General features: G+C 39.9%; 1 protein-coding gene across 2 annotated transcripts in view; it reads left to right on the plus strand.

Annotated features, from left to right (window-relative positions):
* The first annotated feature begins 325 nt into the window (after positions 1 to 325).
* The window catches only part of VPS41 (VPS41 subunit of HOPS complex), a 171,680-nt gene continuing 144,012 nt past the window's right edge, over positions 326 to 27,993 (plus strand). For both annotated transcript variants that reach the window (XM_004441474.3, XM_087435816.1), the window contains exons 1-2: positions 326 to 362; positions 10,164 to 10,202. In XM_004441474.3, coding sequence (XP_004441531.1) covers positions 342 to 362; positions 10,164 to 10,202 — 60 coding nt within the window. In that variant the 5' untranslated portion in view covers positions 326 to 341. The remainder of the gene's footprint in view (positions 363 to 10,163; positions 10,203 to 27,993) is intronic.

The following is a 27,993-nucleotide window of genomic DNA, read 5'->3' on the forward strand; positions in this document are numbered from 1 at the left end:
ATGGAGTTAACGGTAGGGATTGCTGGGAGGATTAAATGAGATAATTTATGCAAAGCTATAAACCCAGTCTATATTACTAAATACTGTAATAATCAAGAAAACAATAAGAACAACAATAAAATAAATCATAGTATTAACAGCAGTTATCTTCGGATTCTGCAGAGCACAACTTCATTAAACGTGGCGAGTCGGCAGCAGAAACGAGGCCCAATAGGTTCACCAGCTAGAAAAGACGTCCCGGCTCAGATGCCGCTAAAACTACATTTCCCAGCAGGCCCCGGGCTCCAGTGTCTTGGTTTCTCTCATTTCCGGGTCTGTCATGTGACTCCCCGGCCTGCACCATGGCGGAAGCAGAGGAGCAGGTAAAGGCTGCACCTGCTAGGCGAAGGCAGGGGAGCCGAGGGGCAGGTGGTCGGGGCTTGGAGTGGAGCGTGTGGAGCTGCGGGGCTGCCGGAGGGCGAGGCAGGCCCACAGCGGGGCGGGCCGGCGGCGAAAGTCCATTTCGGGAGCAGAGAGGCGGGTGGGATGCCCTGGAGGGCGCTCCGGGAAAGCGCTGCGACACACCCCCGGCGTTCGTGAGGCTGCCCTCAGTTTGTCGCGGCCCCTGTGGTCCGTGCTGAGTGAAATGTTGGCTTGAAGGCAGCCTGGGCTACCGCAGGGACTGACTGCCCGTGGGAGGCGTAAGAGATGACTTGAGTTTCGAGGCCAGGTGACTGAAATTTAAGTTCTGTTTCACTCGAAGTAGGACCATGAGAGCTGATTTGCAGAAGGCTAGGACAGAGGAGATGATGAGTTTTGTTTCGTATCGGTTGCATTTAGGTGCAAAGCTGAGTCACTGTGGCGTGCAGCAGCAGTTAAGTACATCAGTTCTGGAGCAAAGATGCCTAGGCTCCAGTAGTGGTTCTCCTCCTTAATATGTGACTTTGGGCTAGTTATTTAACTTTTAAATATCAGATAGAGGTGATAAAAGTAGAGTTCTCAGAGGATGGTTTAAGATGGAATGCGTTAGCACACAAAGTTCAAGTGCTTACTACAAGTTGGGTTCAGTACAAGTTTCATGGGATTATTTGGTGCTGGCAGGACTTCAGATGGCAATGTCCACTCAACACCCGGCAGTGTGGCACTGGAGTTTAGGGTAGAAGTTGGTGACGGGAATATGAGTTATTTTCCTACAGGCAGTAGTGGTAGGCAGGCAATATATGAAATGACAAAGTAACATCAAGAAGATAAAAAAAGAACAAAGGCCAGAACTTGGGGAAATACCTTAGTTTTCCATTTCCGTTGTCATTTCAGCTTGGCACTGTTTTTCCTCACATAACAGGGCCATCGGTTTCCATAATTACCTCTAGATGATGAGCTTAGTCTCATAATAAGAGCAGTTTACCTAGTTTAATAATTTAATTTGTACCATGCCCTGTGTACATTTGATATATGCCAATAATTAAGAAATTTGCCTAGGTAGAAATTTGGTTTGGGTTGTCATTGTGATAATAGGAGAGTCCCCTGCCTACCACTGTAGCCTCCCTTTTCTGTTCCCAGCAGTTCAAAGGAAGATGCTCATTAGGCACATGTAATTTCATGACTTATTGCTAGGTTTGAAGACAGTGGTGAGGTTGGTTTTCACACTGTTCATCTTTTCATGTTGAAATATAATTTTTTTGCGGTTTGATTTAAAAGCAGCAAACCAACCGCCTTACATTCTTAGATATAGTGGAATAGAAATGGAGAGAGTTGCTCTTAGTACTTACTGCAGTTTTGTGCAGAAGAGGAGTTTGGCAAAGCTATCTGTTGTAAAAAGACATCTAGAAAGTTAGTGATATAATGAGAATGCTTCACATTTTTACAACGCTTTCCAGTTTAAGGAACACTTTCACATCGTATCTGGTCCTCACAAAAGAATTCTGTGTGGTAAATGTTTATTTTGATGTATAAGTCAGGACAAGCACCTCCTGTGTTTCAAACCTTGCAGTGGCTTCCCATTGCCCTCTGAGGAAAAACCGGAGTACTTATAATAGGCTTTTTGCCCTATAGGACCTTGCCCCGGTTGCTCCTGTCTCCTTTCTCTGACCTCATTTTCACTGCTCTTCTCCCCTCTGTCACTCTGCATCGGCTGTACTGGCTTTCTTCCTGTTCCTTCAACAAGGCTGGCACGTTTCTACGTCAAGGCCTTTGCTCACGCCGCTTCCTTTTCTGACCCCAGATATCTACAGGACTTTCTCTCTCACTTCCTCCCTGTCTTTGTCCGAGTGTTATTTTTGAGTGAGACCTTCCCTGACCTTTCTTTGAAACCTCTTTCCTGCATTATTTTTCTCCTTAGTGCTCATCACCAACTGAATACGCTGTTTTTAAATTTATGTTTATTATTTCTGTATTTTTGTAGTTTCTCGTCATTAGAATGTAAGCTTCATGATGGCAAGGATTTGTTCATTGTATATGCCAGACACCTAGGATAGTGCCTGGCGCTCAATAGGTGTTAAATGATTGGATTTCACAAATAAGCAAATTGAAATTCAGACCACTCAAGTAACTTGCTCAGACTCGTATCTGTAATCTCACCTTCTGTCTCCGAAGCTCATGGTTTTTCACTAGAACGCCCTGCCTTTTAAAAAATACTTAAGAACCTAATTCTAAATCATTTTTTACTTTATGAAGTAGTAGTAGCCCTTATCACCTTAATAGGTTTCCTTCAAGTCATCAGTTCGCCTTTGATGCTTTCCCAGCCAGCATAATGCTAGAGCAGGCATTCACAACCACACACATCCGCCTGCCCGGGTGGTGTCAGAGTCATTCTCAAAAAGACCAGTAGTCTGTTGTCAATGGCAGAAAGAAGCAAACATTCACAAGTTGTTGTTCTGTTTATTTTTTAAAAGAAAGTTAGTAAACAATTGTACCTATGTTATCAGTCCTTTATAGATTAAAAACGGGTAGACTTTTCTCTGCTTGATTTGTATGTACATTTTGCATTTCACAGTAAGAAGCCATTAAAATCTGACCACCATAGTAGACCTTATACAGTTTTTTGAAGGCTGAAAGTGCACAAAAGTGGAGTATATAAATTTGCTAATTGTTCTCTTCTGCTGCCTTGAACGTTTTAGGAAATCTTGACATAACTTTTCCCCCCGAATGCTTTAAGAACTGAGATGTATATTAAAATTAACCGCTATGGCGGGTTAGGGCAAAGGACGCTTTTTTCCTTGACACCATGTTCTATAAATGCAAACAGCCTTCCAAAATGAGCAAGACAAAACCAAACCTCTCTTCTTAACTTTTCCAAACATTGTATTCTTTGCTGATTGCTTTTCTTCCTCCCATTAGTTTTAGGAAGAACATAAATAGTGAGATCTGTGCTGAATGAGTTAACACAACAAAAAACAGTTCACAGACTCTCAAACTAAAAATCACTTTTTGGATATGAATGAACATTTTTTTTAAGTTGGGAAATCCTTGTTTATGCTGAGTATGGTTAAGGTAGTTTGCAGAAATAGCTGCATATATGTTATGTAGTTCACTGAAAGAACGAATACCTGCATTCTGCCTGGAAATGTTCTAATCAGCAGTTTTACCTCGTTCCAAAATGATTTATACTTGACCTTCATAATCACTGATGCCCAACAGTCTTTGTCCATACCTCTCTTATGAAGAACATTCTGCTTGAAGTCTGGTTGTGTGTGTATTTGTCTTCTCTCTCCAACATATTGCTGAGTCCTCGAGAATTAGGACAGAGCTCACTCATGTCTGTCTCTCTCACAGGGTGAGTGCTTCACAGGCACTAGGTGCTTAATAAAATGTTTAAAGAATTTATTAGGGGGAGAATAGCCTTCTGAATCCACCATGTCAGATTGTAACTTAGGTTCAGTAGAATTTGTGTTATTTTATCTTACTTGAAACTTTCGAAAGTTATTAATTCATATGTATTGTAGGTTAATTTCCTACTTTCCTTACTCTGCCTGCTTCCCAGCTACCCTTTCATCTTTCCTACTAACCATCAGGGAACCTGGTCCATTAAAATCTTTGATCAATCAGTCCATCTATTCCTTGACCAGATACAAGAGTTTCTACTTTGAATTCTCCCTCTACATTTTAGAAATTAGGGAAATTTTGTCTGGATTGTAGAGCATTTGCGGATTATCAGATGGCACATTCATGAAGATGGATACTCCCATGTGATTGTGCTGCATGTGTAAAATAAAAATCAAGTCAACACATGTTTGAGTGCCAAAGGTTTCTTGCCTGTAGATTGAGGATTTTACTCCCCAGGACCCTTGTGAGTATGAAATGAGATAAAGTCTATTGAAGTGCTGGGTTGAAATGGTTGCCTCGTAAATAGGACGATGATTGCACAAGGACCCAGACTTGGGATTGGCAGCTTAGATTTGCACAGTTCTCTTTTCTTACAGCTTGATCAAGACAGATCTTTTAAAAGCAACTTTACTAATAAATTAGTAAAGGAAAAACAAAGCCCCAAACAAGAAGTTGCAGAAGCACAGGATCAGAGACATTTTTAGAGGGCCCACTCTTTACTATCTGGTAACTAAAGCATAGTCATAAATTCGCTTAGCTGGACGTGCCTATTATCTGGTAAGGTTTTCCTCTCATCTTCATCTGGGTTGGTTGACTGGAGGCTGAGGTTTACTATTATTATTGATTATTTATTATTATTATAAAGTTATTATTATTGATTATTAGTAGTCTCCCCAGCACCCACATAACCACCTTGGAGAGGGAACTCTCACCAGATCGGGGGCTTCTGTGTTTCATGCAGCTCCTATTCATGGCTGCTCAAGTCACGCTTGCCCTTGTTTCTTCTAAAAAGTTGGTGTCCTTAGTGTTCTTTTTTTACCAAATGCTTGTGATTCTAGATTCTTCTTAATACCTACTGATTCCAAATCTGTGAAGATGGAGTGTACTAGCAGGGATTAGCCAGTTCCCCAAACCGAGTTTAGATGATTCTGATGCAAAGTCAGATTTGGGACTGGGTCACTAGGTCACCAAGCAGGGGCGGACCTCAAGGTTTTTCTTCCTTTGCAGAATAAGATGAGTGCGGGAGCTGAGCCTAGTGGGTTGAACAGGGTTGGTAACCTGAGTCTCCCTGCTCCTGCCAGCTCCCCAGGTACCTTTCATCTTTCCTACTCAACCAGCCTATCTTTGGGTGCCCAAGAGTTTTTTGAAATTGAGGCCCTATGACACAGGGATATCAAATACATATCACAAAATAGTTCCTCTTTCCTGTGCTTGTGTCAAACATTTTGCTCTATCGCCCTCTTCCGCTAAGCGCAGCTCTGGCACACTGTTGAGTGTTTCACGTCCATTTCCAGTCCAGTCGGATATCCCGGGGCCTGGTCTCTGCTCTGGTTATCCTGCAAAGTTTGGAGTTGGGCTTCCTCAGGCTCCAGCCTCCTTTTCTTCCCCAAATTCTGTTTTTTCCCCCAGCAAACAGTGTGTATACTCTTAAAATTCTGAGGACTTCATGGCCTAGGAGGTCCTGGCTTCTCTCTCTCCTTCTGGGCTGACAGTCTTCTTAACCCTGCCTGGCCTCTCAGGACAGCTGTCCTGAGTCTTCTCCCGGGTCACTGTCATGGGGCCCTGTGCTGATGGTAGGATTTGGGGTGGGAGTGGGTTGAAAGCCCTTATTGGAGGGGTCTTCTGAGAGCCTGATTAGCTCTTTCTAGGGGCTGCTGCTAGGTTAACATTCTGTTGGAATCGCTCTGTCCTTGATTGCTGCTGCCTTCATCCAGTCCCCATTCTAGAACTGTCTTGTAACCATGAGCTGATAATTCAAGCATATGCCTGGAGAAAATGCACTTGGTATTGCTCATAAGTGGAAAAGGAATATACGGAGGAGGCAGAATGTTACTATTTTAGATTGACTGCTTATTTCATATTGTCATCACCAGCGAATGGGTGTTGAACTGTTCCTTTGTAGACGATAGGGGAGACGAAGAGGCAGAAGCCTTCGGGTTTATCCACGATGTATTTAAAAGGATAACTATTAGGACAAGGCAGTTAATATTAGGTGAGAGCTGAAGGGTATAGAAGAAACAAAAGCCACAGGAAGCCAGATCTGGACCATGTGGCCTGGGCTCACTGGAGACAATTCTGTGAAAGAGGTGAGACCTAGGTTGGGCCATGAAGAAAGGTTTAGAAAGGATTGGAAGAAAGGATTTAGAGTTTCTAAAGGCCAGTGAGTTTCAAACCTTTTTTAGCCTCAAATTGACAACATGAAAATATAAAACCTGAAGTCCAAGCTCTGTTGTTGAAGCAAGAGTGAAGGCCCTCTGTAACTGCCTCCCAGAGGTACCCCCTGAGGGTTTCCTCACACCTGTAGAGCATATTGGGAATTGGAAGACCACTAGGATGAGTGTGGAGTTGAGCCTAGGCCCTTCTAAGCTGAGGGAACCACTTAAGGACGCTCAGTGCAAGCATCAGAAGCTCAAGGCAGGCAGGTGGCGGTGGAAGTGAGTGGGATTATCTTGGTGTAGGGAAATTGGGAGTGGTGTTGGGGGTGAAGTGCCTTCTGTCTCAGGGGCATAGCTGCTCAGCTTCAGCAGATGTCACAAGGAGATGTGGACCCTGTGTAGACATATGGTCTGAATTTTATCAAGTCAGAAATACAGATTTTTATGTGCAAGTCTTAAAAATACTACCCAGGCTGAACAAAACACCTGCAGGCCACACCCACACTGCAGACCACACCCATACCACAGGCCACTGTTTTGCCACTTCTGGCATAGAGACACGAGCATGTGATAACTTGATGAGATGTCACCCAATGTAGCTGGAGGGCCATGGGTTTGTGCAGAGAGTGGGAAAGGAGGCTAAAAGTCTGTTGGGGGGCAGATTGGAGTGGGCTTTGACTACCTTGCAGGGGAATCTGAAATCTCCTGACTACTGATGGTTCTTTGAGGAAGGCGGTGACCAGTCTGATGTGTGTTTTGGGAAGATGATCCTGACGGCAGTTGGTGAATCGATTGGAGAGATCACATGTCAGGGCACCGAGATCATTAGGTAAAGCTGTTTGGGTAGGTGATTAAGTTTATGGGATTGGTTTGCAAAGGAAAGGAAAAGTAAGATAATTGTTGCTTGGCTTTCAGCCTGTTGCCCAGAATTTGTCCGGCTATACGTTTGTGTCACTGCGTGGCGTCTAGCCCATCATTTTTTCTTCAACCAGAACAGCACAATTTTTTTTTATTATGGTAAAATATACGTAACATAATATTTACCATTTTAACCATTTTTAAGTGCATGATTCAGTGGCATTAAGTACATTCACCTTGTTGTGCAACCATCACCACCGTCCATCTCCAGAACTTTTCATCATCACGAACTGAAACTCTGTCCCCATTAAGCAGTAACTCCCCGTTACCCCCTCCCCGGGCCCCTGCTAACCTCTGTTTTACTTTCTGTCCCATATAAGTGGAATCCTACTATGTTTGTCTTTTTGTGTCTGGCTTATTTCACTTAGAAAACAGCACAATTTTATAACTTGCATTTTCTTGATTTGAAGTTAGATTCTTTGAAGGAGAGAGTATGAAATTAAAAAAAGTTTGAAAATCATTGACTCTTTCTAAATCATAACCTTTCTCAGGGTTCAGCCTTGCTTCTTGGATCCCTCCCTGCGGACCTTCACTTCATGACTTCTTGTTTGCCCATCTGTCTCTAGAGCGTTAAGCAGAGGGGCCTGATGAATGAATGAAGCTGAGAAATAACAGACCAGGCTAATTCCTGAAGTCACTCATGCATTGCTTAGGTAGCATTGTGGATAAAGTGTAATTTTTTTGAGGTCACAGCTGTATTTGGGAGGTTTGTGCTGGTGCTGAGGGTAAGTCTGAGAGTGTCCTGGAGTAAATATTCTGGATAGATACCAGCAGGCACAAGAAGCTACTGTGAGAGCCTCGTTTTCCCCCGAAGACTCCTGTTTCTGAGATCTGCGTGCCTCAAGGTGTCATATTCTGGCCCTGCATGCTTTCTGTTGGAGAATAAGAGTATAATTTGACTTTGAGTTTTTGGATTGAAATTGCTAGTTGGGGACTTAGGTTTTAGTTTTAGTGAAGAAGGTAAATGGGACATTTGTCCTTAAACCCCATATACATATTTGAATGGATTCCAAATAAGAAAAAATTTTTTCCTTAGGTTTAATGTAATTTTTCTGAAGGGAGCAGTCAAGTGTTCTTTTAGAGGTGTAGAGCCGGGAAATAGGAATCTAGGTGTGGCTTATTGGCACAGTTGTCAAAGCCTTGTTTGCTAATGCTAATAACTTAATATTCAGGGACTGTCAGGGATCAAGGGATGTTAGAAGTCATTTAAATGGTCAACCTTACCTCAGAGGTAGTTAGGAAATTTCAAGGTGCTACATGTAAAACATTTAGCATTCTGAGCAATATATAGTAGATGTACAGTAAAGATGTCAGAATAGTGACTGTTAATATTAAGTGGTATGTGTCCAAAAGAGGAGAATCAGGATGGTAAATGGACTAAAACCGGAAATTGGGGATGGTTAGTGGAGAGGAAAAACGATTTCGAAGGGTAGGCATGATTTGTGTCATTAACTCTCTGGAGAACTGTCAGGTAGTAGAAGAATTGGATTTTTGTTTGTTTGTTTTGGTGAGGAAGATTGGCCCTGAGCTAACATCTGTTGCCAGTCCTCCTCTCTTTGCTGAAGAACATTGGCCGTGGGCTAACATCCGTACCCATACTCCTCTACTTTATACGTGGGACGCCACCACAGCATGGCTTGATAAGGGGTAATGTAAGTCTGTGCCCGGGATCTGAACCTGTGAACCCTGGGCTGCCAAAGTGGAGCACACGAACTTAACCACCACGCCACCAGGCCAGCCCTGTGAATTGTATTTTTTATGTGTCTTCTTGGTGCTAAGAACAAAAAGTTACTATGGAGAGATTGTAACTCCAAATTAATAAGAACTTTCTAAGAGTTAGATTAACATTAAATTAAACAGACTGCGTTGGGATGTGGAGGAGATTCTCATATTCATCGTGGTTAATAATATAACTACAATAAAATGCTTAATTACAAGTAACACTCACCCCCATCTTACAGATGGCCTTCGAGAGCAGAGACTGTATTGGCCACCAGGCTGTTCCAGAGGCAGCCTGCTGCTTGCCAGGCTCTTCCTCATTCCTGATGAATGAAATTAAAATGTTTACAAACACCAGATTTGCCTTTATCCTGCTACCCAGTTCACATTGAGTAATATATGCTTCTAACTTTTTATAAAATGTTCCTTTTTTTTCCTTGAAAAAATATTAGTTATATCTAAAATGTCCTTGCCCCATTTTTTTTTGTTCTTTCTTTAGCTCATGGATTGTTGTAAAATGCTTACATTCAGTGTCAGCATATTAGTTGTAACGTTTTATTGCTATTGATATCTATAAGTACGTTAAGTAAATCTTCATTTTGCTGACCTCTTCGAGGATGCGTGGCATCAGCAGATTCTCTCTTTCAGTGGACTGGTGAGAGATTAGCAGGATCAAGTCAATTTTTCCCTTTTGCTTTGTTTTCTCCAGAGCAGCAAGATTCGTTGTCTAGCAAGAGGGGAACTGTGTTAAATGGCAGAATTTGTCTTCTGGTTAATGGTTTAAAGAGTGGATGTAAATTATATAGCTTGTTTGCACAGTGTCTGATAGGTACCACTCTAGGGGAATTCTTTTGTAAAGGCTGTTTAACCAAGACAATCCTTCTGACTCAGCCAGATTAATAGCATAATGATTAATAACGCAAGGGCTCTTCTGTGGACAGATTGGCTTATAGGTAATTCGGGATGGCAGTTTCCTCTTCCCATCTGAGATCAGTGAGGCTGCTTTGCCAGACCGATTTCCATTTTTTAGCGAGAGAAAAGCCTTCCATGTACTCATATGGCAAGTTCCTGGGGTCATTTGTTAACTTGCTGACCACTGGAGGGAAGTCAGCAGGAGCAGTGGGTCCATGTGGCCCCAGAGTAACCGTCTCAGTCCAGCAGGGTGTAGAGAAGTTGCAGGAGGCCTGTGCGAGTCAGACCACGTGGAGCCCTTTAAACTGTAGTGCAAATTACCTCCACAGAAGGGCAGGTGGGTGTCAGTGGTGGGGACGTGAGGACTCTTTTCCCTTGAAAATGTTTTTTATTCTTTTGTCATCTGTTCTGACCATTTTTTCCCTCTATGCTTTGTAGGAAACCGAGTCTCTTGAAGAATCTACGGATGAGTCTGAGGTAAGGTGGTGATTCAGGAGCCTGGGGATTTCTAGGTAGCCATGTTATTATCTTGAGCTTGATCCGCCTTGCGAAGTGCAGCGTTCTCAGGGGCTGGGGTGGTGGAAGTACGCCCATGGGTGATTGAGCCTTGGGGAGGAACACGCTAGTTGTCATTAAAAAAATTAAATGGATTAGCTTAAAAAATAAACAGGAAAAGGAACAAAAAATTTTCTCCTCATCTTGAACAATATCTTAATCTGAAGCATGTAGACAGTGGGAAAATTGATACAAAATTTTACAAACTAATCTTGACACTTTAAAAATCTTGTTTTTAAGATAACCACTGTAGATTCTGCAATATTTATGCTATCTTTATTCTTTTAATAGTATGGCATGCTTATTGGTATATTTTCTAAATCATTGAAATGAATAGTTTATTTATTAAAATAAAAGGAAAATAACTCCTGAAAAGCTGTTTGGGAGCTAAGTTGTGTTAAAGATTGTATTTTAAGGAGACTAAAGTAACATATAAGGGAGGGCTTTAAAAAAATTCCTTTTCAAGACTATGTTTAGGAAATAAGTTTCAGTGTAACACGTTAATTAGCTCATCAATTTTATGGATGAACTAATAATAATAATTACATTTTTTCCTTTTACTGTTTTGTTTAGCTCAGAGGAATGAAAAAATATCTGTGATAACCTGCTGGAAATCCACAGCGACGTGACCGTAGCCATTATAGTCTATAAATTTGGCATATAGTTATTATACAAATTTTGTTTGCTTTTTCAGGGAAAAGGGAAAAGGTGGGCTTATACGTATTCATCCAGGGAACATCTTATATGTTATGCCATCATGCATTTGTAGTCCAGCTACAGAGTCTTAGTTCCTAATATTTTCACTACTTAGGACCTCTGATACTCTCTTTGGGGCTCCTGGTAAGGCATTACTGAGTTTGCTTACAGATAAGGTATAATATTTGTGAGTTTTTAATAAAGTATTAAAATGCATTTCAGATGACCCATTCTTATTTTTGGAAATCTCTAGTTAACTGAGAACCCTGTGTTCTCAGAATCATTGGTACAGAATCCTGCAGTGTTAGAGCCCTGTCCAGGAATTTCATTTCAGAGGTGAGGAGCGTGTTGGCAGCCACGTACATAAATCTTTCCACACATCCTTCAGTTACTAAACAGATCCATGAGGAGAGCAAACAAAAGCACGTGTAACTCATGCCTCCAGTGTCATTAGGAACCAGAGAGTACTATAAACTTCAATGTAAGTGGGAAGATACATATCTGAAACCAGCAGAGCCAGCTCTGGATTGACTGTGGAGCTGAGAGTCAGATGGAGACTGATGGAAATGAAGAGAGTGCAGCTGAGCCCCAGCAGTGGCAGGATACAGAGGTCAATCACCCCAAGGAGGCAGAGGGCCCTACCTTGAGTGGGGAAACAGTGAGGACGGTCTGAGACCTGGTGGATCTGAGCACTGGCCACTGGGGAATTTAAGAGAAGAGGATTGAAAATACATGGGACCAGAGGTGACAGTGTTAAGATGGGGCTAGTCTTGGAAAGAAGGGGGAGGCATCCCCTGGAGGTGTGGTGGTGAAGGAAAAAAGAAAAAGCAGGGGAAATTAAGGGTGACCCAAAACAAAGGATATCATCAGGAGACTTACCTACTCCTCTCTTCCCACCACCAAAACAAGATGTCACTTATTAAAGAAAATGGACTTCATTTACCAATGTAACTGAGAAACCTAGTAAACCACCCAAATACCTCATCCACTCCATAGGAGCACCTATTGCTGCTCTTTGGAAAGTCTAAGACATTTAAAAACTGAAATGGCAGGTGGCATCCATACAAAACTACTATAGGAAGAAAACAAAATCAAAAATCAAAAATTATCGGGGCCAGCCTGGTGGCATAGTTGTTAAGTTCGCGTGCTCCGCTGTGGTGGCAGGGGGTTCACAGGTTCGGATCCCGGGTGCAGACCTACACACCGCTCATCAAGCCATGCTGTGGCAGCATCTCATATAAAGTAGAGGAAGATGGGCATGGATGTTAGCCCAGGGCCAGTCTTCCTCAGCAAAAAAAAAAGAGGAGGATTGCCAACAGATGTTAGCTCAGGGCTAATCTTCCTCACCAAAAAAAAAAAAAAATCTTCCTTGGAACTCCTGTCTATGTATAAAATGATATTTTGGGTGATGTTACAGATTTTAGCTTGTTCAACTAGTAGGAAAAGATTCAATTTCAGATTTTTTTTTTTTTTGAGGAAGATTGGCCCTGAGCTAACATCTCTTGCCAGTCTTCCTCCTTTTTTCCTTTTTTTTCTCCCCAAAGCCCTGATGCATAGCTGTATGTCATAGTTGTACATTGTTCTAGTTGCAGTATGTGGGATGCCACCTCAACATGCCTCCATGAGCAGTGTGTAGGTCCATGCCCAGGATGCAAACTGGTGAACCACGGGCCACCGAAGCAGAGTGCGTGAACTTAACCTCTTTGCCACTGGGCTGGCCCCCAATTTCAGAATCTTTGAACTTTGCTTTCTCTTCTGGAGCATAGAGAATTGTTTAGCTAATTTATATATAACGTTAAGAATTCTGATAAAATTCCTATTTTGCCATAAAATAATGCTATTTATTTAGAAAATAATAATTATAGAATAAAATAATGTTAATTATAAGTTATATCTCCTTTGAAGAGTACGTCCTTCTCTGTGCAAAATTTAGCTGCAAGAGTGTTCATTACAACTTTGTTTATAATATAAAAATTTGGAAACAGGCTAAATATCCAGAAATAAGGAACTGTATTATCTTTTTAATTGAAAAAAGCTTTTTACAAAAATGCTGTTCAGAGCAGAGGTTGGCAAGCTCTTTCTGTAAAGGTCTAGATAGTAAATATTTGACTTTGCAGTCAAAGAGGCAATATTGAAGATATTATGTAGGTGAGTAACCATATAAAAATGTAAAAAGCCTACTTAATTTGTGACGGGTTGTACAAAAACAGGAGTTTGGCTGGATTTTGGCTGTGGTTTGCCGATTCCTGATTTCGAGTATAATCCAGTTGCTTTCCACCCTCCAAAATCTACATATAAGCGTAGAAAAAAAAGACTACAAGACCATATCATCACTGCATCATGTGATTTTTTTTTTTTTGGTGAGGAAGATCAGCCCTGAGCTAACATCCATGCTAATCCTCCTCTTTGTTTTTTTTGGTGAGGAAGACTGGCTCTGAGCTAACATCCACTGCCAATCCTCCTCCTTTTTTTCCCCCGAAGCCCCAGTAGATAGTTGTATGTCATAGTTGCACATCCTTCTAGTTGCTGTATGTGGGACGCGGCCTCAGCATGGCCGGACAAGCAGTGTGTCGGTGCACACCTGGGATCCGAACCTGGGCCGCCAGTAGCAGAGCACACGTGCTTAACCGCTAAGCCACGGGGCCGGCCCCCATCATGTGATTTTTATTTTATTTACTATCATTATCTACCTTCATTTTCTAAATTTTCTGTAAAAAATATGCCTTATATACTTAGCAAAACAATACAATTATTATTTTTTTAACAAAACGCATTAATCTCTATACATATTATGGTAGTCTTCTGTGTTGATGTTACAGAATTTCTGAGTTTCAAGCTATGGAACCCAGAATGAAAATGCGTGTCCTTCCTTTCCCACCTCAACTCTAATAACAAAAGAATTAGGGAAAAGATTTGGTTTATTTTTTGGCCTCTTTATTTCATCCAAGACTGTATATAGAGCCAAAATTGTTTTATTGTAATAAACATTATTTTCTTGAGTTATTTTTAAAAAGTTTTTTTTGAGATAATTGTAGCTTCACATGCAGTTGTAAAAAGTAATACAAAGAGATTCTGCATACCCTTCACCCAGTTCCCAAAGGGTAACATCTTGCATCATTCTAATACGTTACAACCAGGAAATTGGTATTGATACAATCTACAGAATTTATTCAGATTTCACCAGTTTTACATGCACTCATTTGTTCATGTGTGTGTGTGTATTTAGTTCTGTGCACTTTGTCACATGTGAAGATTCATGTGACCATCATTGCAGCCAAGATACAAAACAGTTCATCACAAGGTTCCCTTGTGCTACCCTTTTGTAGTCAGAGCCACTGGCAACCACTAATCTGTTCTCCATCTCGATAATTTTGTCATTTCAAGCATATTATATGAATGGAACCATACAACCTTTTGTAATAGACTTTTTTCCTTCTCTGCCAATCTGTCTTTTAATTGGTGTGGTTAGATCATTCACATTTAAGGTAGTCATTGACATGTTGGGACTTAAGTCTGCCATTTTTAATTTTGTTTGTTTTCTCTGTTTTTCATTTCTCTGTTTCTATTTCTTCCCTTCCTGTGAGTTATTGAATATTTCTGTAAGATTCTGCCCTGATTTCTTAATAGTTTTCGAGTATATTTCTTTGTATGGTTTTCTTAATGGTTGTGCTAGCTATTAGAAAATACATATAGGGGCTGGCCCTGTGGCTTAGTGGTTAAGTGCGCATGCTCCGCTACTGGCGGCCCGGGTTCAGATCCCAGGCGCGCACCGATGCACTGCTTGTCCGGCCATGCTGAGGCGGCTTCCCACATGTAGCAACTAGAGAGATGTGCAACTATGACCTACAACTATCCACTGGGGCTTTGGGGGGGGGGGGGGAAAGGATTGGCATAGATGTTACCTCAGGGCTGATCTTCCTCACCAAAAAAAAAAACAAACATATATAGCTTATCATAGTCTGCTGGTATCCATGACGTTTTACCACTTCTAGACAAGTGTAGAAACTGTACTTCCATTTATGTCCCTTTACCCTTCCCGCTTTTTAAATACAATTGTCATAAATATTTACTTTACATTCATTGAGCACCACATCAGTTGGTGTTATACTTTTTGCCTCAACTATCAAATATTATTTAAGAAACTCATGAAAAGGAGGATAATCTACTATATTTACCCCTATTTTCACCCATTCCTATGTTTAAAGTTCTAAGCCCTCTTCTGTTACCTCCTATCTTCTCTTTCTTTCTGTCTAGAAAACTTCCTTTAGCCATTCTTTGAGGATAGATTTGCGAGCAACAAATTTTCTTAGTTTTTCTTCATCTGAGAGTGTCTTTATTTCCCCTAGATTCTTGAGGGATGTTTTCACCGGATATAGCATTTGTGGTTGAGTTTTTTTCTTTCAGGACTTGAGAAATGCTGTATTACTTCCTTCTGGCCTCTGTCATTTCAGATGAGGACTCTGTTGTCATTTGAATTGGTGCTCCCCCCATAAGTAATGTGTCATGTCTCTCTGGCTGCTTTCAAGATTTTATTTTTTACTTTAGTTTTCAGAAGTTTAATTATGATGTATTTCAACATGAATTTCTTTGACTTATTGTTTTTGGGGCTCGCTCAGCTTCTGGAATCTGTAGGGTTATGTCCTTCACCAAATTTGGAAAGTTTTCAGCCATTATTTCTTTGAATATTTTTTTAGTTCCACTCTCTCTTCTCCTTCTGGGACTTTGATAATATGAATGTTAGTCCTTTTGTTATTGCTCCACAAGTCCCTGAGACACTGTTCATTTTTTTTTCAGTCTTTTTTCGGTCTGTTGTTCAGATGGGGTAAATTCTGTTGCTCTATCCTCAAGTTCATTGGTTCTGTCCTGTCCTCTCCACTCTTCTATTGAGCCCATCCAGTGAGTTATTTTGGTTATTGTATTTTCCATTTCTAAAGTTTCCATTTTTTAAAATAACTTACATTTCTTTGCTGAAATATCCTATTGTGTCATTTGTTTCAAGAAAATTTATAATTCCTTGTTGAAACGCCTTTACGATGGCTGCTTTAAAATCCTTGCCAGATAATTCCAACATCTGACTCATTTCATTCTTGTAATATACATTTTAATACAAGGCAGTCTTTAAATCATGAAGAATCATCAATTACTTCCGTTTTTTCAGATCTGCTTAGTATGTGCCACGTGTTGTGTCTAGTATATTAGACAGGAGAGGCTGGTTTTGCTGCAGTAACAAACAGTTTCAAAATTGTGGTGTCTTAACACAGCATAGATTTATTTCTGAGTAGAATCAGTGGTGTAGGCAGAGGAAGTTGAGGCATCAGCAATACAGAAATGTCATCATTTTCCGTAGGTTCTTTCCTATTTATGGGCCAGGAACATTTTGCTTTTTTGAATGGTTTCTAAGTGTACTATTTATTTAGAAGTATATTTTACCTTTTCTTAGAAGAGTTTAGTGTGTTGTACAAAGAACTTTGCAGTAGAAGCATCAAATTGTTAGCCTACCATTTCAAGATTAAACTTGCAGAGCAAAGAGAAGAATAACAAGGGAAAACCATCAGACTAAAGAGGGGTGGCAAGGAAACACAGGAGCACCTAATGGAATCTGATGTGTAGTGAGGTCTGCACTGTACCAGGTGAGGGTTGCAGTGACCTTTTGTTACTCATGAATGCAGCTGAATAGCTAAACTAAGGCTTATTCTGCCTGAAGTGTGTTCCTTTGAAGCAAAGACTGCATGTAAATAACATAAACCTGTACCTGGGCCATGGCATGTAATAACAGAGTAGTTAATTAGTGTCACCTCTGGCTTTTATCATTTTTGTTACTGTTATTAATAAACATGACTCCTAAACATATGTCCATTCAGATCTGGCTTAGTTCTTGCAGATACTATAATTAAGAGGCCTTCAATGTGTTAGATATATTAATTTTAATAAAACCAAGTGGACTGACAAATAGCTGAATCTATTTAAAATAAACCTATTTGCAATGTATGTCGAATGAGAAACTAATTTTAAAATAAAATGCAACTTCTAGGTGCATCAGCCACAAGGAGGGTTCTTTTTCAGTTTTGTTAAAATGAAAACCAGTCATTGCGAGAGATCAGGACATAGCTTCTTTCAATCAGAAAATGCATCACACAGAAATAATTTCTCTTACCTGGTGGGTGGAACATTGTGAATCATTTATTGAAGCTTAAATTGATTCTTTACATGTATTAATTTTAATAAACAAATTTATAGCAACTAGTAACTAAAATGGTAATGTACCTTGTTATGAGATTGATTGCTGAGAAAAGGGGAGCATGGGGTTATAATATTACATCCTTCCAGATAGCCCTTGGATTAAAAATTTGCTCTTTCATTTAATGAGCTATTAATATTAACAGGTTCTGCTGATTATTCTATCATTCATGCAAGGATAAACATTCCCTTTGAAGCATATATTATTAAAATTATATGTTTGGAAACTTGGCAGAAACTTGCTGGATGCAAGATTTATGACTCTCTATTTCTGCCATTTGTTAGAGATTGAAAGATGAAGATGACTCTTTCTGATGATATATGTATTTGAACAGAATTTATAATTTCGCTACCTAGAAGAAAAATTATTTTAGGCAGTCCAAGATGGACTGATTGATCATTTTATTCATTCAACAAATATTTGTTGAGTACTACTATATTTGGGTGCTAGGATACACCAGTATTTCATGGAGGTAGACAATAAACAAAATTATATATATCAGGTGGCAATAAATGTTGTGGATTAAAAAAATAACATTGGGTAAGGGGAATATGGAGTGAGCTGAGGAGGTGCTATTTTATCCTGGGTGGTCAGGGAAGGCCTCTCTGATAAGATGACATTTAAGTAAGTATCTGGGGGAAAGGTCTCAGGTAAAAGGAAGTGCAAATACAATACCTTCGAGCGGGGTCACGTCTTTGAGGATTTGAGTGGGGCTAGAGCAGAGTGGTAGGAAATTATGTCTGAGAAGTGATGGGTGGCCGGGATTGTAGAGCATGTCAGTCAATTTGTAGACTTTAGTTTTTACTGTGAGCAAGATGGGAAGCCACTGGAGGGTCATTGTTTTAATAAGATCACTCTAGATGCTGTTTGAAAAAAGTCTGAGAGGGGGCAAGTAGAAAGCAGTGGGACCAGTTAGGAGGCTTTGGCAGAACTCCAGGTGGAGGTGATGAAGGATTTAGGGTATTTTTTGAAGTAGAGCCAATGGATTTCCTGACTAGGGTGTAGGGGTGTGAGTGAAAGAGTGGAATTAAGGATGAGCAGCTAGAAAGATGTTGTTGTTAACTGAGATAGGGGAAACCTCTAGCTTGAGCTGGTTTTGGTGCTCAGGGTGAGTTGGTGGTGGGGGGGCAGTTCCATTTTGAGTATTTCAAGTTGGAAGTGCCAATTAGACATCCAAGTGGAAGTGTCAAGTAGGGAGTTGGATAAAGAAGACTAGTGCAGGTCTGGGCTAGAGATAAGAATTTATTAGTCAGCATTTGGATGCTGTTTAAAACTGAAACTGGATGAGATCATTTAGGGTATGAGGTCAGATAAATAAGAGGCCTGATGCCTAGACCTCAAGGATACTACAGCATTTTAGAGATCTGGTCGATGAAGGGAAATCAGCAAAGGAGACTGAAAGGGAGTAGCCAGTGAGATAGGAAGAGAACCAAATGAGAGTGGTATCCAAGAAGCCAAGGGAGGAATGCATCTCAGAAAGAAGAGCATGGTCAGCCATGCCACATGCTGCTGAGAGGAGGGATAAGAGGAGGTCTAGGAATTTACCCTTGGATATCTGCGAAGGCAAAGCTATTGGTGATTCTGCTAAGAGCAGTCATGGTGACTCGTGGTGATGGGGCCTGACTAATGGGTTCAAGAGAGCTTGGGTTGGCAAAATGTCTTTGATGCTTTTAAAAGTTCTTGTGCTGTGTATTACAAAATGGTGATATCTAGAACGCTCATAGGACACATTTGTTGAGTGACTATTAAAGGAGATAATGTGTAGTTAGCACTCTGCCTGTCATTAGAAGGTATTCAGTAAGCATGCAACTGCTGCTCTTTTGTTATTTTTGTCCAGTTCTATGCCAGGTACTTGCATGAGGGCAGGGACCTGGTCACCAGGGTCTCCCTAGCAGAGCTGCTTGTGAGTGAATAAATGAATTGATTTCATTAATCCTCACAAAAATTATATGAAGGTGGCATTATGTCCTTATTTTGGAGATGGTGAAACCAGAGCTTTGAGAGGTCTGTTTCTCAAAAACAGATATCAGGGAGCACCTCTGGCTTCCTGACTGTAGCTGGTTTATCCCATGCTGTGTCCTCAAAAGGATCATGATTTAATTTAGGGACAAGCAAGTGAGAACTGTCTTTTAACTTTGGTTTTGGCTTGAGGCATCCAGCTCCACAGCCCACCATCCTTTTTATCCTCTCTGATCCTTATATTATTCTCAGTAATAGGTAGAATAATGGTAGGCAGAATAAAGGTCCCCCAAAGATGTCTACATCTTCATCCCTGGAACCTGTGAATTTGTTATGTTACATGGCAAGGGGAAATTAAGGTTCCAGGTGGAATTAAGGTTGCTAATCAGCTGACATTAAGATAGGAAGATGATCTTGATTTATCCAGGTGGGACCAGTGTAGTCATAAGGGTCTTTACAAGTGGACGAGGGAGGTAGAGAAGGTCAGAGTGAGGGGATGTGAGAAGGACTAGAGCCACCCTTGCTGGCCTTGAAGGTGGAGGAGGGGGGAAGGGGTCCACAGCCAAAGGATGCAAGTGGCTTCTAGAAGCTGGAAAAGACAAGGAACTGGATTCTCCCCTAGAGCCTTGAGAGAAATGCAGCCCTGCTGGCATCTTGATTTTAGCCCAGTGAGATCTGTATTGGACTGTAAGACCACAAATTTGTTTTGTTTAAGCCACTGAGTCTATGGTAATTTGTTACAGCAGAGGTAGGAAACTAATACAGTGAATAATGTGATTGGATCATCTTGTTCCTTAGCACTTTTCATTAGGCTTTATTTCTCAGGATTTGGGGAGTAAAATACATCCAGCAAGGGAGAACAATCAGAAGATAGTTGTAATGGAACTGCTTATGCTGTCGGGAGCTATATTTATAAAAATGTGTGGGTCTCTTTTTCTGATAATTGTTCAAGAATGTTGTTTAAGTGATAATTGTACTTGACGGTTATGGCCTGATTCTACCCTGTTAAGACTTAAAGGATGGGCCGGCCCCGTGGCTTAGCGGTTAAGTGCGCGCACTCCGCTGCTGGCAGCCCGGGTTCGGATCCCGGGCGCGCACTGACGCACCGCCTCTCTGGCCATGCTGAGGCCGCGTCCCACATACAGCAACTAGAAGGATGTGCGGCTATGACATACAACTATCTGCTGGGGCTTTGGGGGGAAAAAAAAAAAAAAAGACTTAAAGTCATTCCTTTCTCTGCAGACTCAAGAAATGCTATAAGAAATCTAAATACCACATAGATTTCTTTTCATGCATAAGCTGTTTCAGTTTTAGTGCAGCCGTTATTAAATATAGAGATTCGCAGGCATCCATGTATCTTAATTCTTTACTTTAGAATATGACTGTTTCCTCCAAAGACCTGAGTGGATTAAATAAATCTCTCAAAATAGTATCAGAAGGGATGGGAGTGGGGAAACCTCTGATAGAGCTTTAGGTTTTAGTCTGTTGTCATCATTTCCATCGGTGATTGGGCATTTTTTGAGATATTTGACCTGTGATGGGCTACTTTTGGTCTTTACAAGCATCCAGGAGAGGTTATTGGCTTAATAAATAGGAGAATGTAGCATTTCCTTTTACTTTCCTAATGACAAGATTCACACTTAGATATGTTTGAAACCATTTTTTTTAATGATGTGGCAAAGTCAGAAGTAATGTATCTTCATTTTTTGTAGGTACTGTAAAACAAAGAGGTAATTACGTTAGAAATGTTACATTTGCTCAATTTTATGTCTGGGTAATGTGATAAGGAGTAAACTCAGAAGGGTGATTGTGAGCTGTACAGTTTAAACTTGGCGCTATAGTACAAATAATGGTAATATTTTTAGTAACTGACATTCACCCGATACTTACCAGCACTGCACTTTGTGCTTTACATACACTTATTTCATTTAATTCTTAAAACAATCCTATGAGGTACATATTATCATCCCTCCTTTCACGGAAGATAAGGAACTGAGGTTTTAAGTAACCTGCCCAGTGTATTTGGGCTGCGTATGGTAGAACTGGCCTGGGAGAACTTTATTCTGTGACTGGCCACTTGATTATGAATTTCAGTAGGATTTTGGATAATTTTCTCTCCCTTCCTCTCCCATCCTTTTTTTTTTGGACATTCACATTAGTGAATTTTACCAAGATTTTTTCATCATCCTCATTTCTCATATCTTTTACAGCATCTCCTGGACTTTTTCTTTCTAAATGTATACTTACTTGAAAAGTATGTTTCAGTGTGGGAATTTGTGCCATGAGTCTTCTGAGCCCTTATAAACTGCCCTTTAGGCAAATCTCCTGGAGGAAGCAGTACTGGGGGAGGGAATCTCTACTTGGTAGGGGGGGGATAGAGGACGGAGGAGTGAATGCGACTGGCCAGTCCTCATCCCGCAAGGCTGGGCTGTTGCTGCTGATTTCTGTAGTTGAGTAGGGCAGCAAAAGCTCCTGAGGCAACTTTCCCGGGAGAGGTGAGCGCCAGGTCTAAACAGCTCCTCCTCCTGGATAATTTCACTTGCCTCTGGAGTTGCTCACCAAGGGTTGTTAAGTTCTGGGATCCCTGTTTCCTGTCATTTTTATAGTGTCTTCAGGGCTGATTTGGGGGAGGGGGCCAGGAGTCCAGGCAAACTCTGTGTCCTGGCAGGAGCTGTGTATTTCTCGGGGTTCTCTAGAGAAATTTAACCAATAGGATCTGTGAAGGACCAATAGGATCTGAGAGAGAGAATCTGAGAGAGATCCAATAGGATCTGAGAGAGGATCTGAAAGAGAGAGAGAGAAAGAGATTTACCTTAAGTAACGGGCTTCTGTGATTGTGGAGTTAGCAAGTCCCAAGATCTGCAGGGTGAGTTGGCAAGCTGGAGACCCAAAAGGGCTGATGCTTTCACAGGCTCAAGACCCAGAAAGAGTTGATGTTTCATTTCAGATTCAAAGACATGAAAAAAGCTGCCCAGTTCGAAGGCAGTTAGGCAGGAAGAACTCTCTCTTACTTGGGGGAGGGTCAGCCTTTTCGTTCTTTTCTATTCAGTTCTTCAACTGATTGGATGAGGCCCACCCACATCTGCTTTTATCAGTTTACCAATTTAAATGTTAATCTCATCCAAAAACACCTTCACTGAAACACCCAGAATAATGATTGACCAAATATCTGGGTACCTCATGGCCCAGTCAAATTGACACAAAATTAATCATCATAAGCTGTGTTTTGTTCTTTCCATACAGTGGTATCATCTTCAAATAAGACTATACCAACAATAATATATTTATTCTTTTCCGTTTTCTTGTCTTTCATCTTGGTTAAAACTTCTAAATCAGTTTTGGAAAAAAAAGGTGATAGTTTCCTGTTAATTATGGGAATGCTTCTCTTACCTCGTTGTTGTGTTATGTTGGCTGTCCATTTCAAATGATCATTCTCAGCTCTTCAGGAAAGAAACCGCTTTTTATTTACTGAAAGCTTTTTTAAAAAAATTTTTAAATCAGCATTTTTTTAAAAGCCTTTTTAAAAAAAATCAGTGTTGAACTTTATAAATGCTGTTTCAGTATCTGTCAATGTGGGCCTATAATTTTTCTTCTTTGACCTATCAAATGATGAAATCAGATTTCTTAATATCCAATCTTTGCATTCTTGCAATATTTGGTCTTAAAAGTTTTCTGTCAGTGTATGCTGGGTTTAATTTATGATATTCTATTTAGAATTTTTACAGTTAAATTCTTACATAAGATGAATGAACTATATATTTTTTTCCTTTAATGTACTCTGTGGGAGTTTTGATACCAGGGTTATGCTACTTTTTCAAAATGTATTGGGAAGTTTTTAATATTTCCTTGTTATGGGACAGTTTAAATAACTTAGGAGTTTTCTCTCCCTTGAGAGTTTTTAATAGAACTTGCTGCTAAAACAGTCTAGGCAGACACCATTCTGCAGGAGATGGGTAGTACTTTGATGACTTTTATTTCCTGAATTTATTCTGTGCTTATTCTATTTAAATAAGATCTTTGAAAAGTACTAACCCAGAGACTTATTAATTATTCAGTTTTCTGGCTTATTAATGCATTCTTGCTTTTGCCTTTGTTAGTGTTCTCTGGTTCCCTGCAGTGCCCACCGTCCTGCCGTCAGTGTTCTCTTGGTCGGGCCGAGGCTCCTAGCCCGTTGACAGTGTCTAGTTGTTACGCCTTGTAGTCTCTGCCGGTAGAAGAAGGAGGTGGACAGATGGTGGCCAGGGCTGAAAGTGCGGGTGTGGAGCAACAGTGAGCAGAGGCTGCAGACTGGCGCCTCCTTCTGGAGGATGGTCCCTCGGGGGTGGGGTGGGTGTGTGCTTGGGCGAGGGGGGCAGGCTCCCAGTCATGGGCGTGGAGGGTTGGTAGCAGAGCTAGACAGCAGCCTTCTGTCTTTTGTTCAGGTGGTCTGTGTTTTCATGAAAGAAATGAAGGTGTGTCATGAGTGCAAATTGGTATTTGACATATGTGTCAGCATCTCCTTGATTTTGGTAACAGTTTCTCTTAGTTTTGTTTTTGTTTTGTTTTGCTTTTTTGTGAGAAAGATTAGCCCTGAGCTAACATCCATGCCAGTCCTCCTCTTTTTGCTGGGGAAGATTGGCCCTGGGCTAACAGCCGTGCCCCTCTTCTACTTTCTGTGGGATGCTGCCGTAGCATGACTTGATAAGCGGTGCATCGGTCCGTGCCCAGGATCCAAACCTGTGAACCCCGGGCTGCAGCGGAATGTGTGAACTTAACCGCTACGCCACTGAGCTGGCCCCCAGTTTGTCTTAGTTTTTATTGCTATTGTGGGTTTTTATCTTTATCTGTTTCTTCATGGAAATTTTTGAGAAGCTGTCAGAAGCTTTGGTGGGGGTGGGTAGCAAGGTGCTTCTGTGCACCTGGGATATGGAATGTGCGATTGAAAGATGCTTGAGAAGTATTTAATCTCCTGTAAAACATTAAATAATGTCAAGAACTGTAGCATTTTCCTTTTGCATATAACAGTGAACATATAAATTATAAATAAATGTCAATTTTTGTGAAAATTTAGTTTGCAGGACTTCTGTTTGCTGCTACTGTTAGAAGATGATAGATCTTCATTTCTGTAGTTTTTTCTGTAGTTCTAACTTATACTGTTTCTGAATAGCCACCTCCTTCCCTCTGATGCCTCTACCTCCCTACCCCCCCATGTCTGTCAAATAACACATAGTTTAGATGATCTCTGAGATTCCTTTCTGCTGATATTCTATGATTTGGATTTTCCCATGTGGAAAGCTAAATGAGAATATCTTAGAAAAGCTTCTTAGTAAAGTCGGTCTGCTGTTACTACATACTTTTGTTTTCACTGTTCTTTGTGAGGTACCCACAGTTTTGTTAGGTGAAGTTCAGAACAATGAAAAGGCATAAACCCTACTTCTAAGGATCTTGTGATCCTCAAGGGATATTGGGAAGAAAGGAAAAGAGGGTTATGTTGGCTTTAGTGGCGGAAATTGTCCACCTGCATGGCGTATCTTGAAGATTGGTAAGGTTATTCCATATGGCTGGAAGGAAATGAAAAGCTTATTTGCTTTTCTCATTTTTTTCCCGTCCTCTATATATTCTTATCGCTTTCCCAATATAAAATAAATGATGGGAGTTGATCCTGTTTATGGTATGGGGCTCAGGGCATGGGAACCTTCACCTTGTTTTTTCCCTCCTTGAATTGAACATGAAATTCTAATGCTATAGGGCAAAGGAGAGACCAGGGTTTATGAAGACTGCATATCTTGTGAATCTTAAGTAGAGTTCTGCAATTATTAGAGGTTCCAACTTTTTCTCACTTTTCTAGTCAAAGCGTTACGGTAAAGCAGCTTTGAGAGATAAGAATCTTAGTTCAGTAAATAGACAGTTTTGAAGAGGATGTTGAACAATGGCGTTAAAAATAGCGTTTATCTCTATAATAAATATAATATGTTTATTTTAGAAAATTTAGAAAATATTGGCAATAGTTCACAGTAGTGATTTTTATTGGCTGTCTTCTATAATGGCCACAGCAACCCTGTGATCCATTATCACTCCCATTCTACAGATGAAGAAACTGAAGCTTGGGAAGGTTACTATTTTGGTGTTTATTCTCTTGATTTTCCCCACGCATAGGTATATAAATTTCTTCAATAAAATTTGGATCATGGTTTTATGACCTACTTTTTCACCTTTTAAGAACATTTCCCTTTGTTGTTAGTCTTTGAAAACAAATTTTAATGTCTGTGTAATATTTAATCTTGTGAAATTTATTTAACCCAGGGTTTCTCAATGTTAGCACTATTGGCATTTGTGGCTGGATAATTTTTTGTTCTGGGAGATTGTCCTGTACTTTGTAGGATGTTTAGCGTCATCCCTGGCCTCTACCCACCAGATGCTAGTAGCACCTTCTCCACCTACTCAGTTGTGACAACAAAAATGTCTCCAGACGTTGCCAAATAGTTGTCCTGAGTGGGGCACAAAATCAGCTCTGGTTGAGAACCCCTTATTTAACCGTTATGTATTCTATGCTTTTAAAAGTAATATATGGGTATGAGTAGACTCATCTGAATTTTCTATCTATATCAAAAAGTAGACCCATGTCATCCAGATTACATTGTTATCAGCTCCTAATTTCAGCTCCTTTTTTTGGTTAATATATGTTTTCAGTAATAGCAATATTGCTTGAAAGTCAAAAACTTAGCAACGTTATTTACATTCATCTAAGAACGTAGTTACTTCTCTGTCACCAGTCTGAAGGAAAGGCATCCTGGGAGCTTTGACTACAGTTGTTTCATTGTAGATGAATTCCATTATCTCCATGTCACTTTCCTAAAAAGTTTGGTCACTGAGGCAGCTATAATGCCTTGTGTTATTAATGGAAACCAGAAGTTACTCTCTTGGCTTGTTTGTGTAGTTTTCTTGATATGTTTTGACATTTTAGAAGGATATATAAAGCCATCCTTCCTATCAGATAGTCATCTTTTTGTGTAAATGAAATCATCTTTCTGTGATAGAACTGTAGCCTACAATAATTAATAATCACACTTGCCCTCTTAAGGAAGTGGCATTCATTTGGGGGAGTGGTCGGCAATACAAAGCTAATTATAGTCATTAGTTCTTGATTAATTTTGAATCTTATAGTTAAGGTCTTTTTTTATACAGTTTTTTCTCATCATAGATCTCTTTTACCCTTTCTGGAAAAGTTCAAGATTGATATAACATATTTGGAGGTGTCCTATATTGTCCATGTACGTTAATTGATAGCATTTAGTTTCAAGTAAATGTATATTTATATATTATTTGTACAATATAGTTGTTGATTATGTTGCCTTTGTTGATAACACCATGTTGTAGTGAATAGATGTGTTCCTTAAAAATTTGTTAGTTATGTTTTTGAGACTCAAATTATGTGTTTTGATTGACTTGCAGTATCATTTCAATTCTGCTTTTTAAAAAGTCTTTTTTGCACCCACTGTGTTTTGTTTTATTTTTCTGTCCTCCATCTTCTTTAATAAATAGTGATCAAAAAGAAATATTTTAGCATATCATGGGCTTCTTATGAAGTGAATTATTTGTAAAGAGAGAGAATTTTTAAAATGCACATTTTCTAAAATTCAAATGTTCTGATAGTAGATTTTGATAGCTTTTTGATATCTTAAACTTATAAAGTTGACTACTAATTTTCAATATTTCTCGTTAAGGTAATTAGAATTCTAGAGAGAATGTTCTAGAGGAGGGAAGCCTTTATTTTATACCTCATACCTATAGTTGATTATTGATTTGCTTTTTATGAACACTTAGTTTTTTACTATGGAAGTTCAAACAGCATTTATTTTTAAACAATGAGAATTTTTTTTGAGGATGTTAGTGTTCTCCATTGTATCTAACTTCAAAACGTTGGATATTTATTAAAAGGATTTGCTCCTAGTCAGATGTAGTTGATGACATGAAACCAAGTAAACCAGTCATCTCATGAAAATTCCTAGGGGTTCAGCTGAGGTCTTTCTGGTGAGTGAAGCTGGACGGGATAAAGCCGTCTCCACAGAGTGAGGCTGAATTATCTAGGATGCTCAACTGGTGGTATTTCCCACTAGCTTAACTTGGGCTTTATAAGAATGTCACCTCTCCCCTTCAGTATATCTAGTATCATTTTATTTTATGGAAAAAACAAACAGGACAAAACTAGAGTTTAATAAAGAAATGGTATCCAAAAGCAAAATTTTAAGTTCCGTATTAACAGTAGAAAATGTAATGATCTTTAACTTCTAGAACTCACGTGACGCACACTTTTTAAAATTCAAGTCTTCATTTGGATTGTAACAGTGGTATATAAAGTGTACTGATGTGTGAAAGATATGGATAAAGTTAAAAGAGGAGGGAAAATTGGTTATAAATAAATATATATAAAAATTGGTTATAAAAATTTTTCTTGTACACGGATTTTTAATTGTCAGATGAAAAGTGCAATATTCTTGTTGGTATACAAGTCCAAGGTGACAGGACTTCGCCTGTGAAAATTTACCCTATGGCATTGGTAACAAATTACTGAATAGTTTTTTAGGGAGCAGTCTTTAATTGCCTTAATTTGTTATCCCTCAAAGTAATTTTTTCACTTTTAATTTCAAAACTCAGTAAGAATGATTGATATGAAATTTAGTTTCAGGCAGTGTTCTAGAATCCTATATGACGGTTTAAAGGACTTGTCTTTAATTAAAAGTGCTGCACACTTAGTGAAAATCCATGTTAGTGGAGGAATTGATTCTTTTTAAAGGAAAGCTGCAAATTTTTCTTGTATGGGTAAATGTCACTCTGTTCATA

Source organism: Ceratotherium simum, chromosome 1, assembly GCF_057802395.1.
Source record: "Ceratotherium simum simum isolate JZ-2026a chromosome 1, ASM5780239v1, whole genome shotgun sequence".
In the NCBI taxonomy this organism is placed as follows: domain Eukaryota; kingdom Metazoa; phylum Chordata; class Mammalia; order Perissodactyla; family Rhinocerotidae; genus Ceratotherium; species Ceratotherium simum.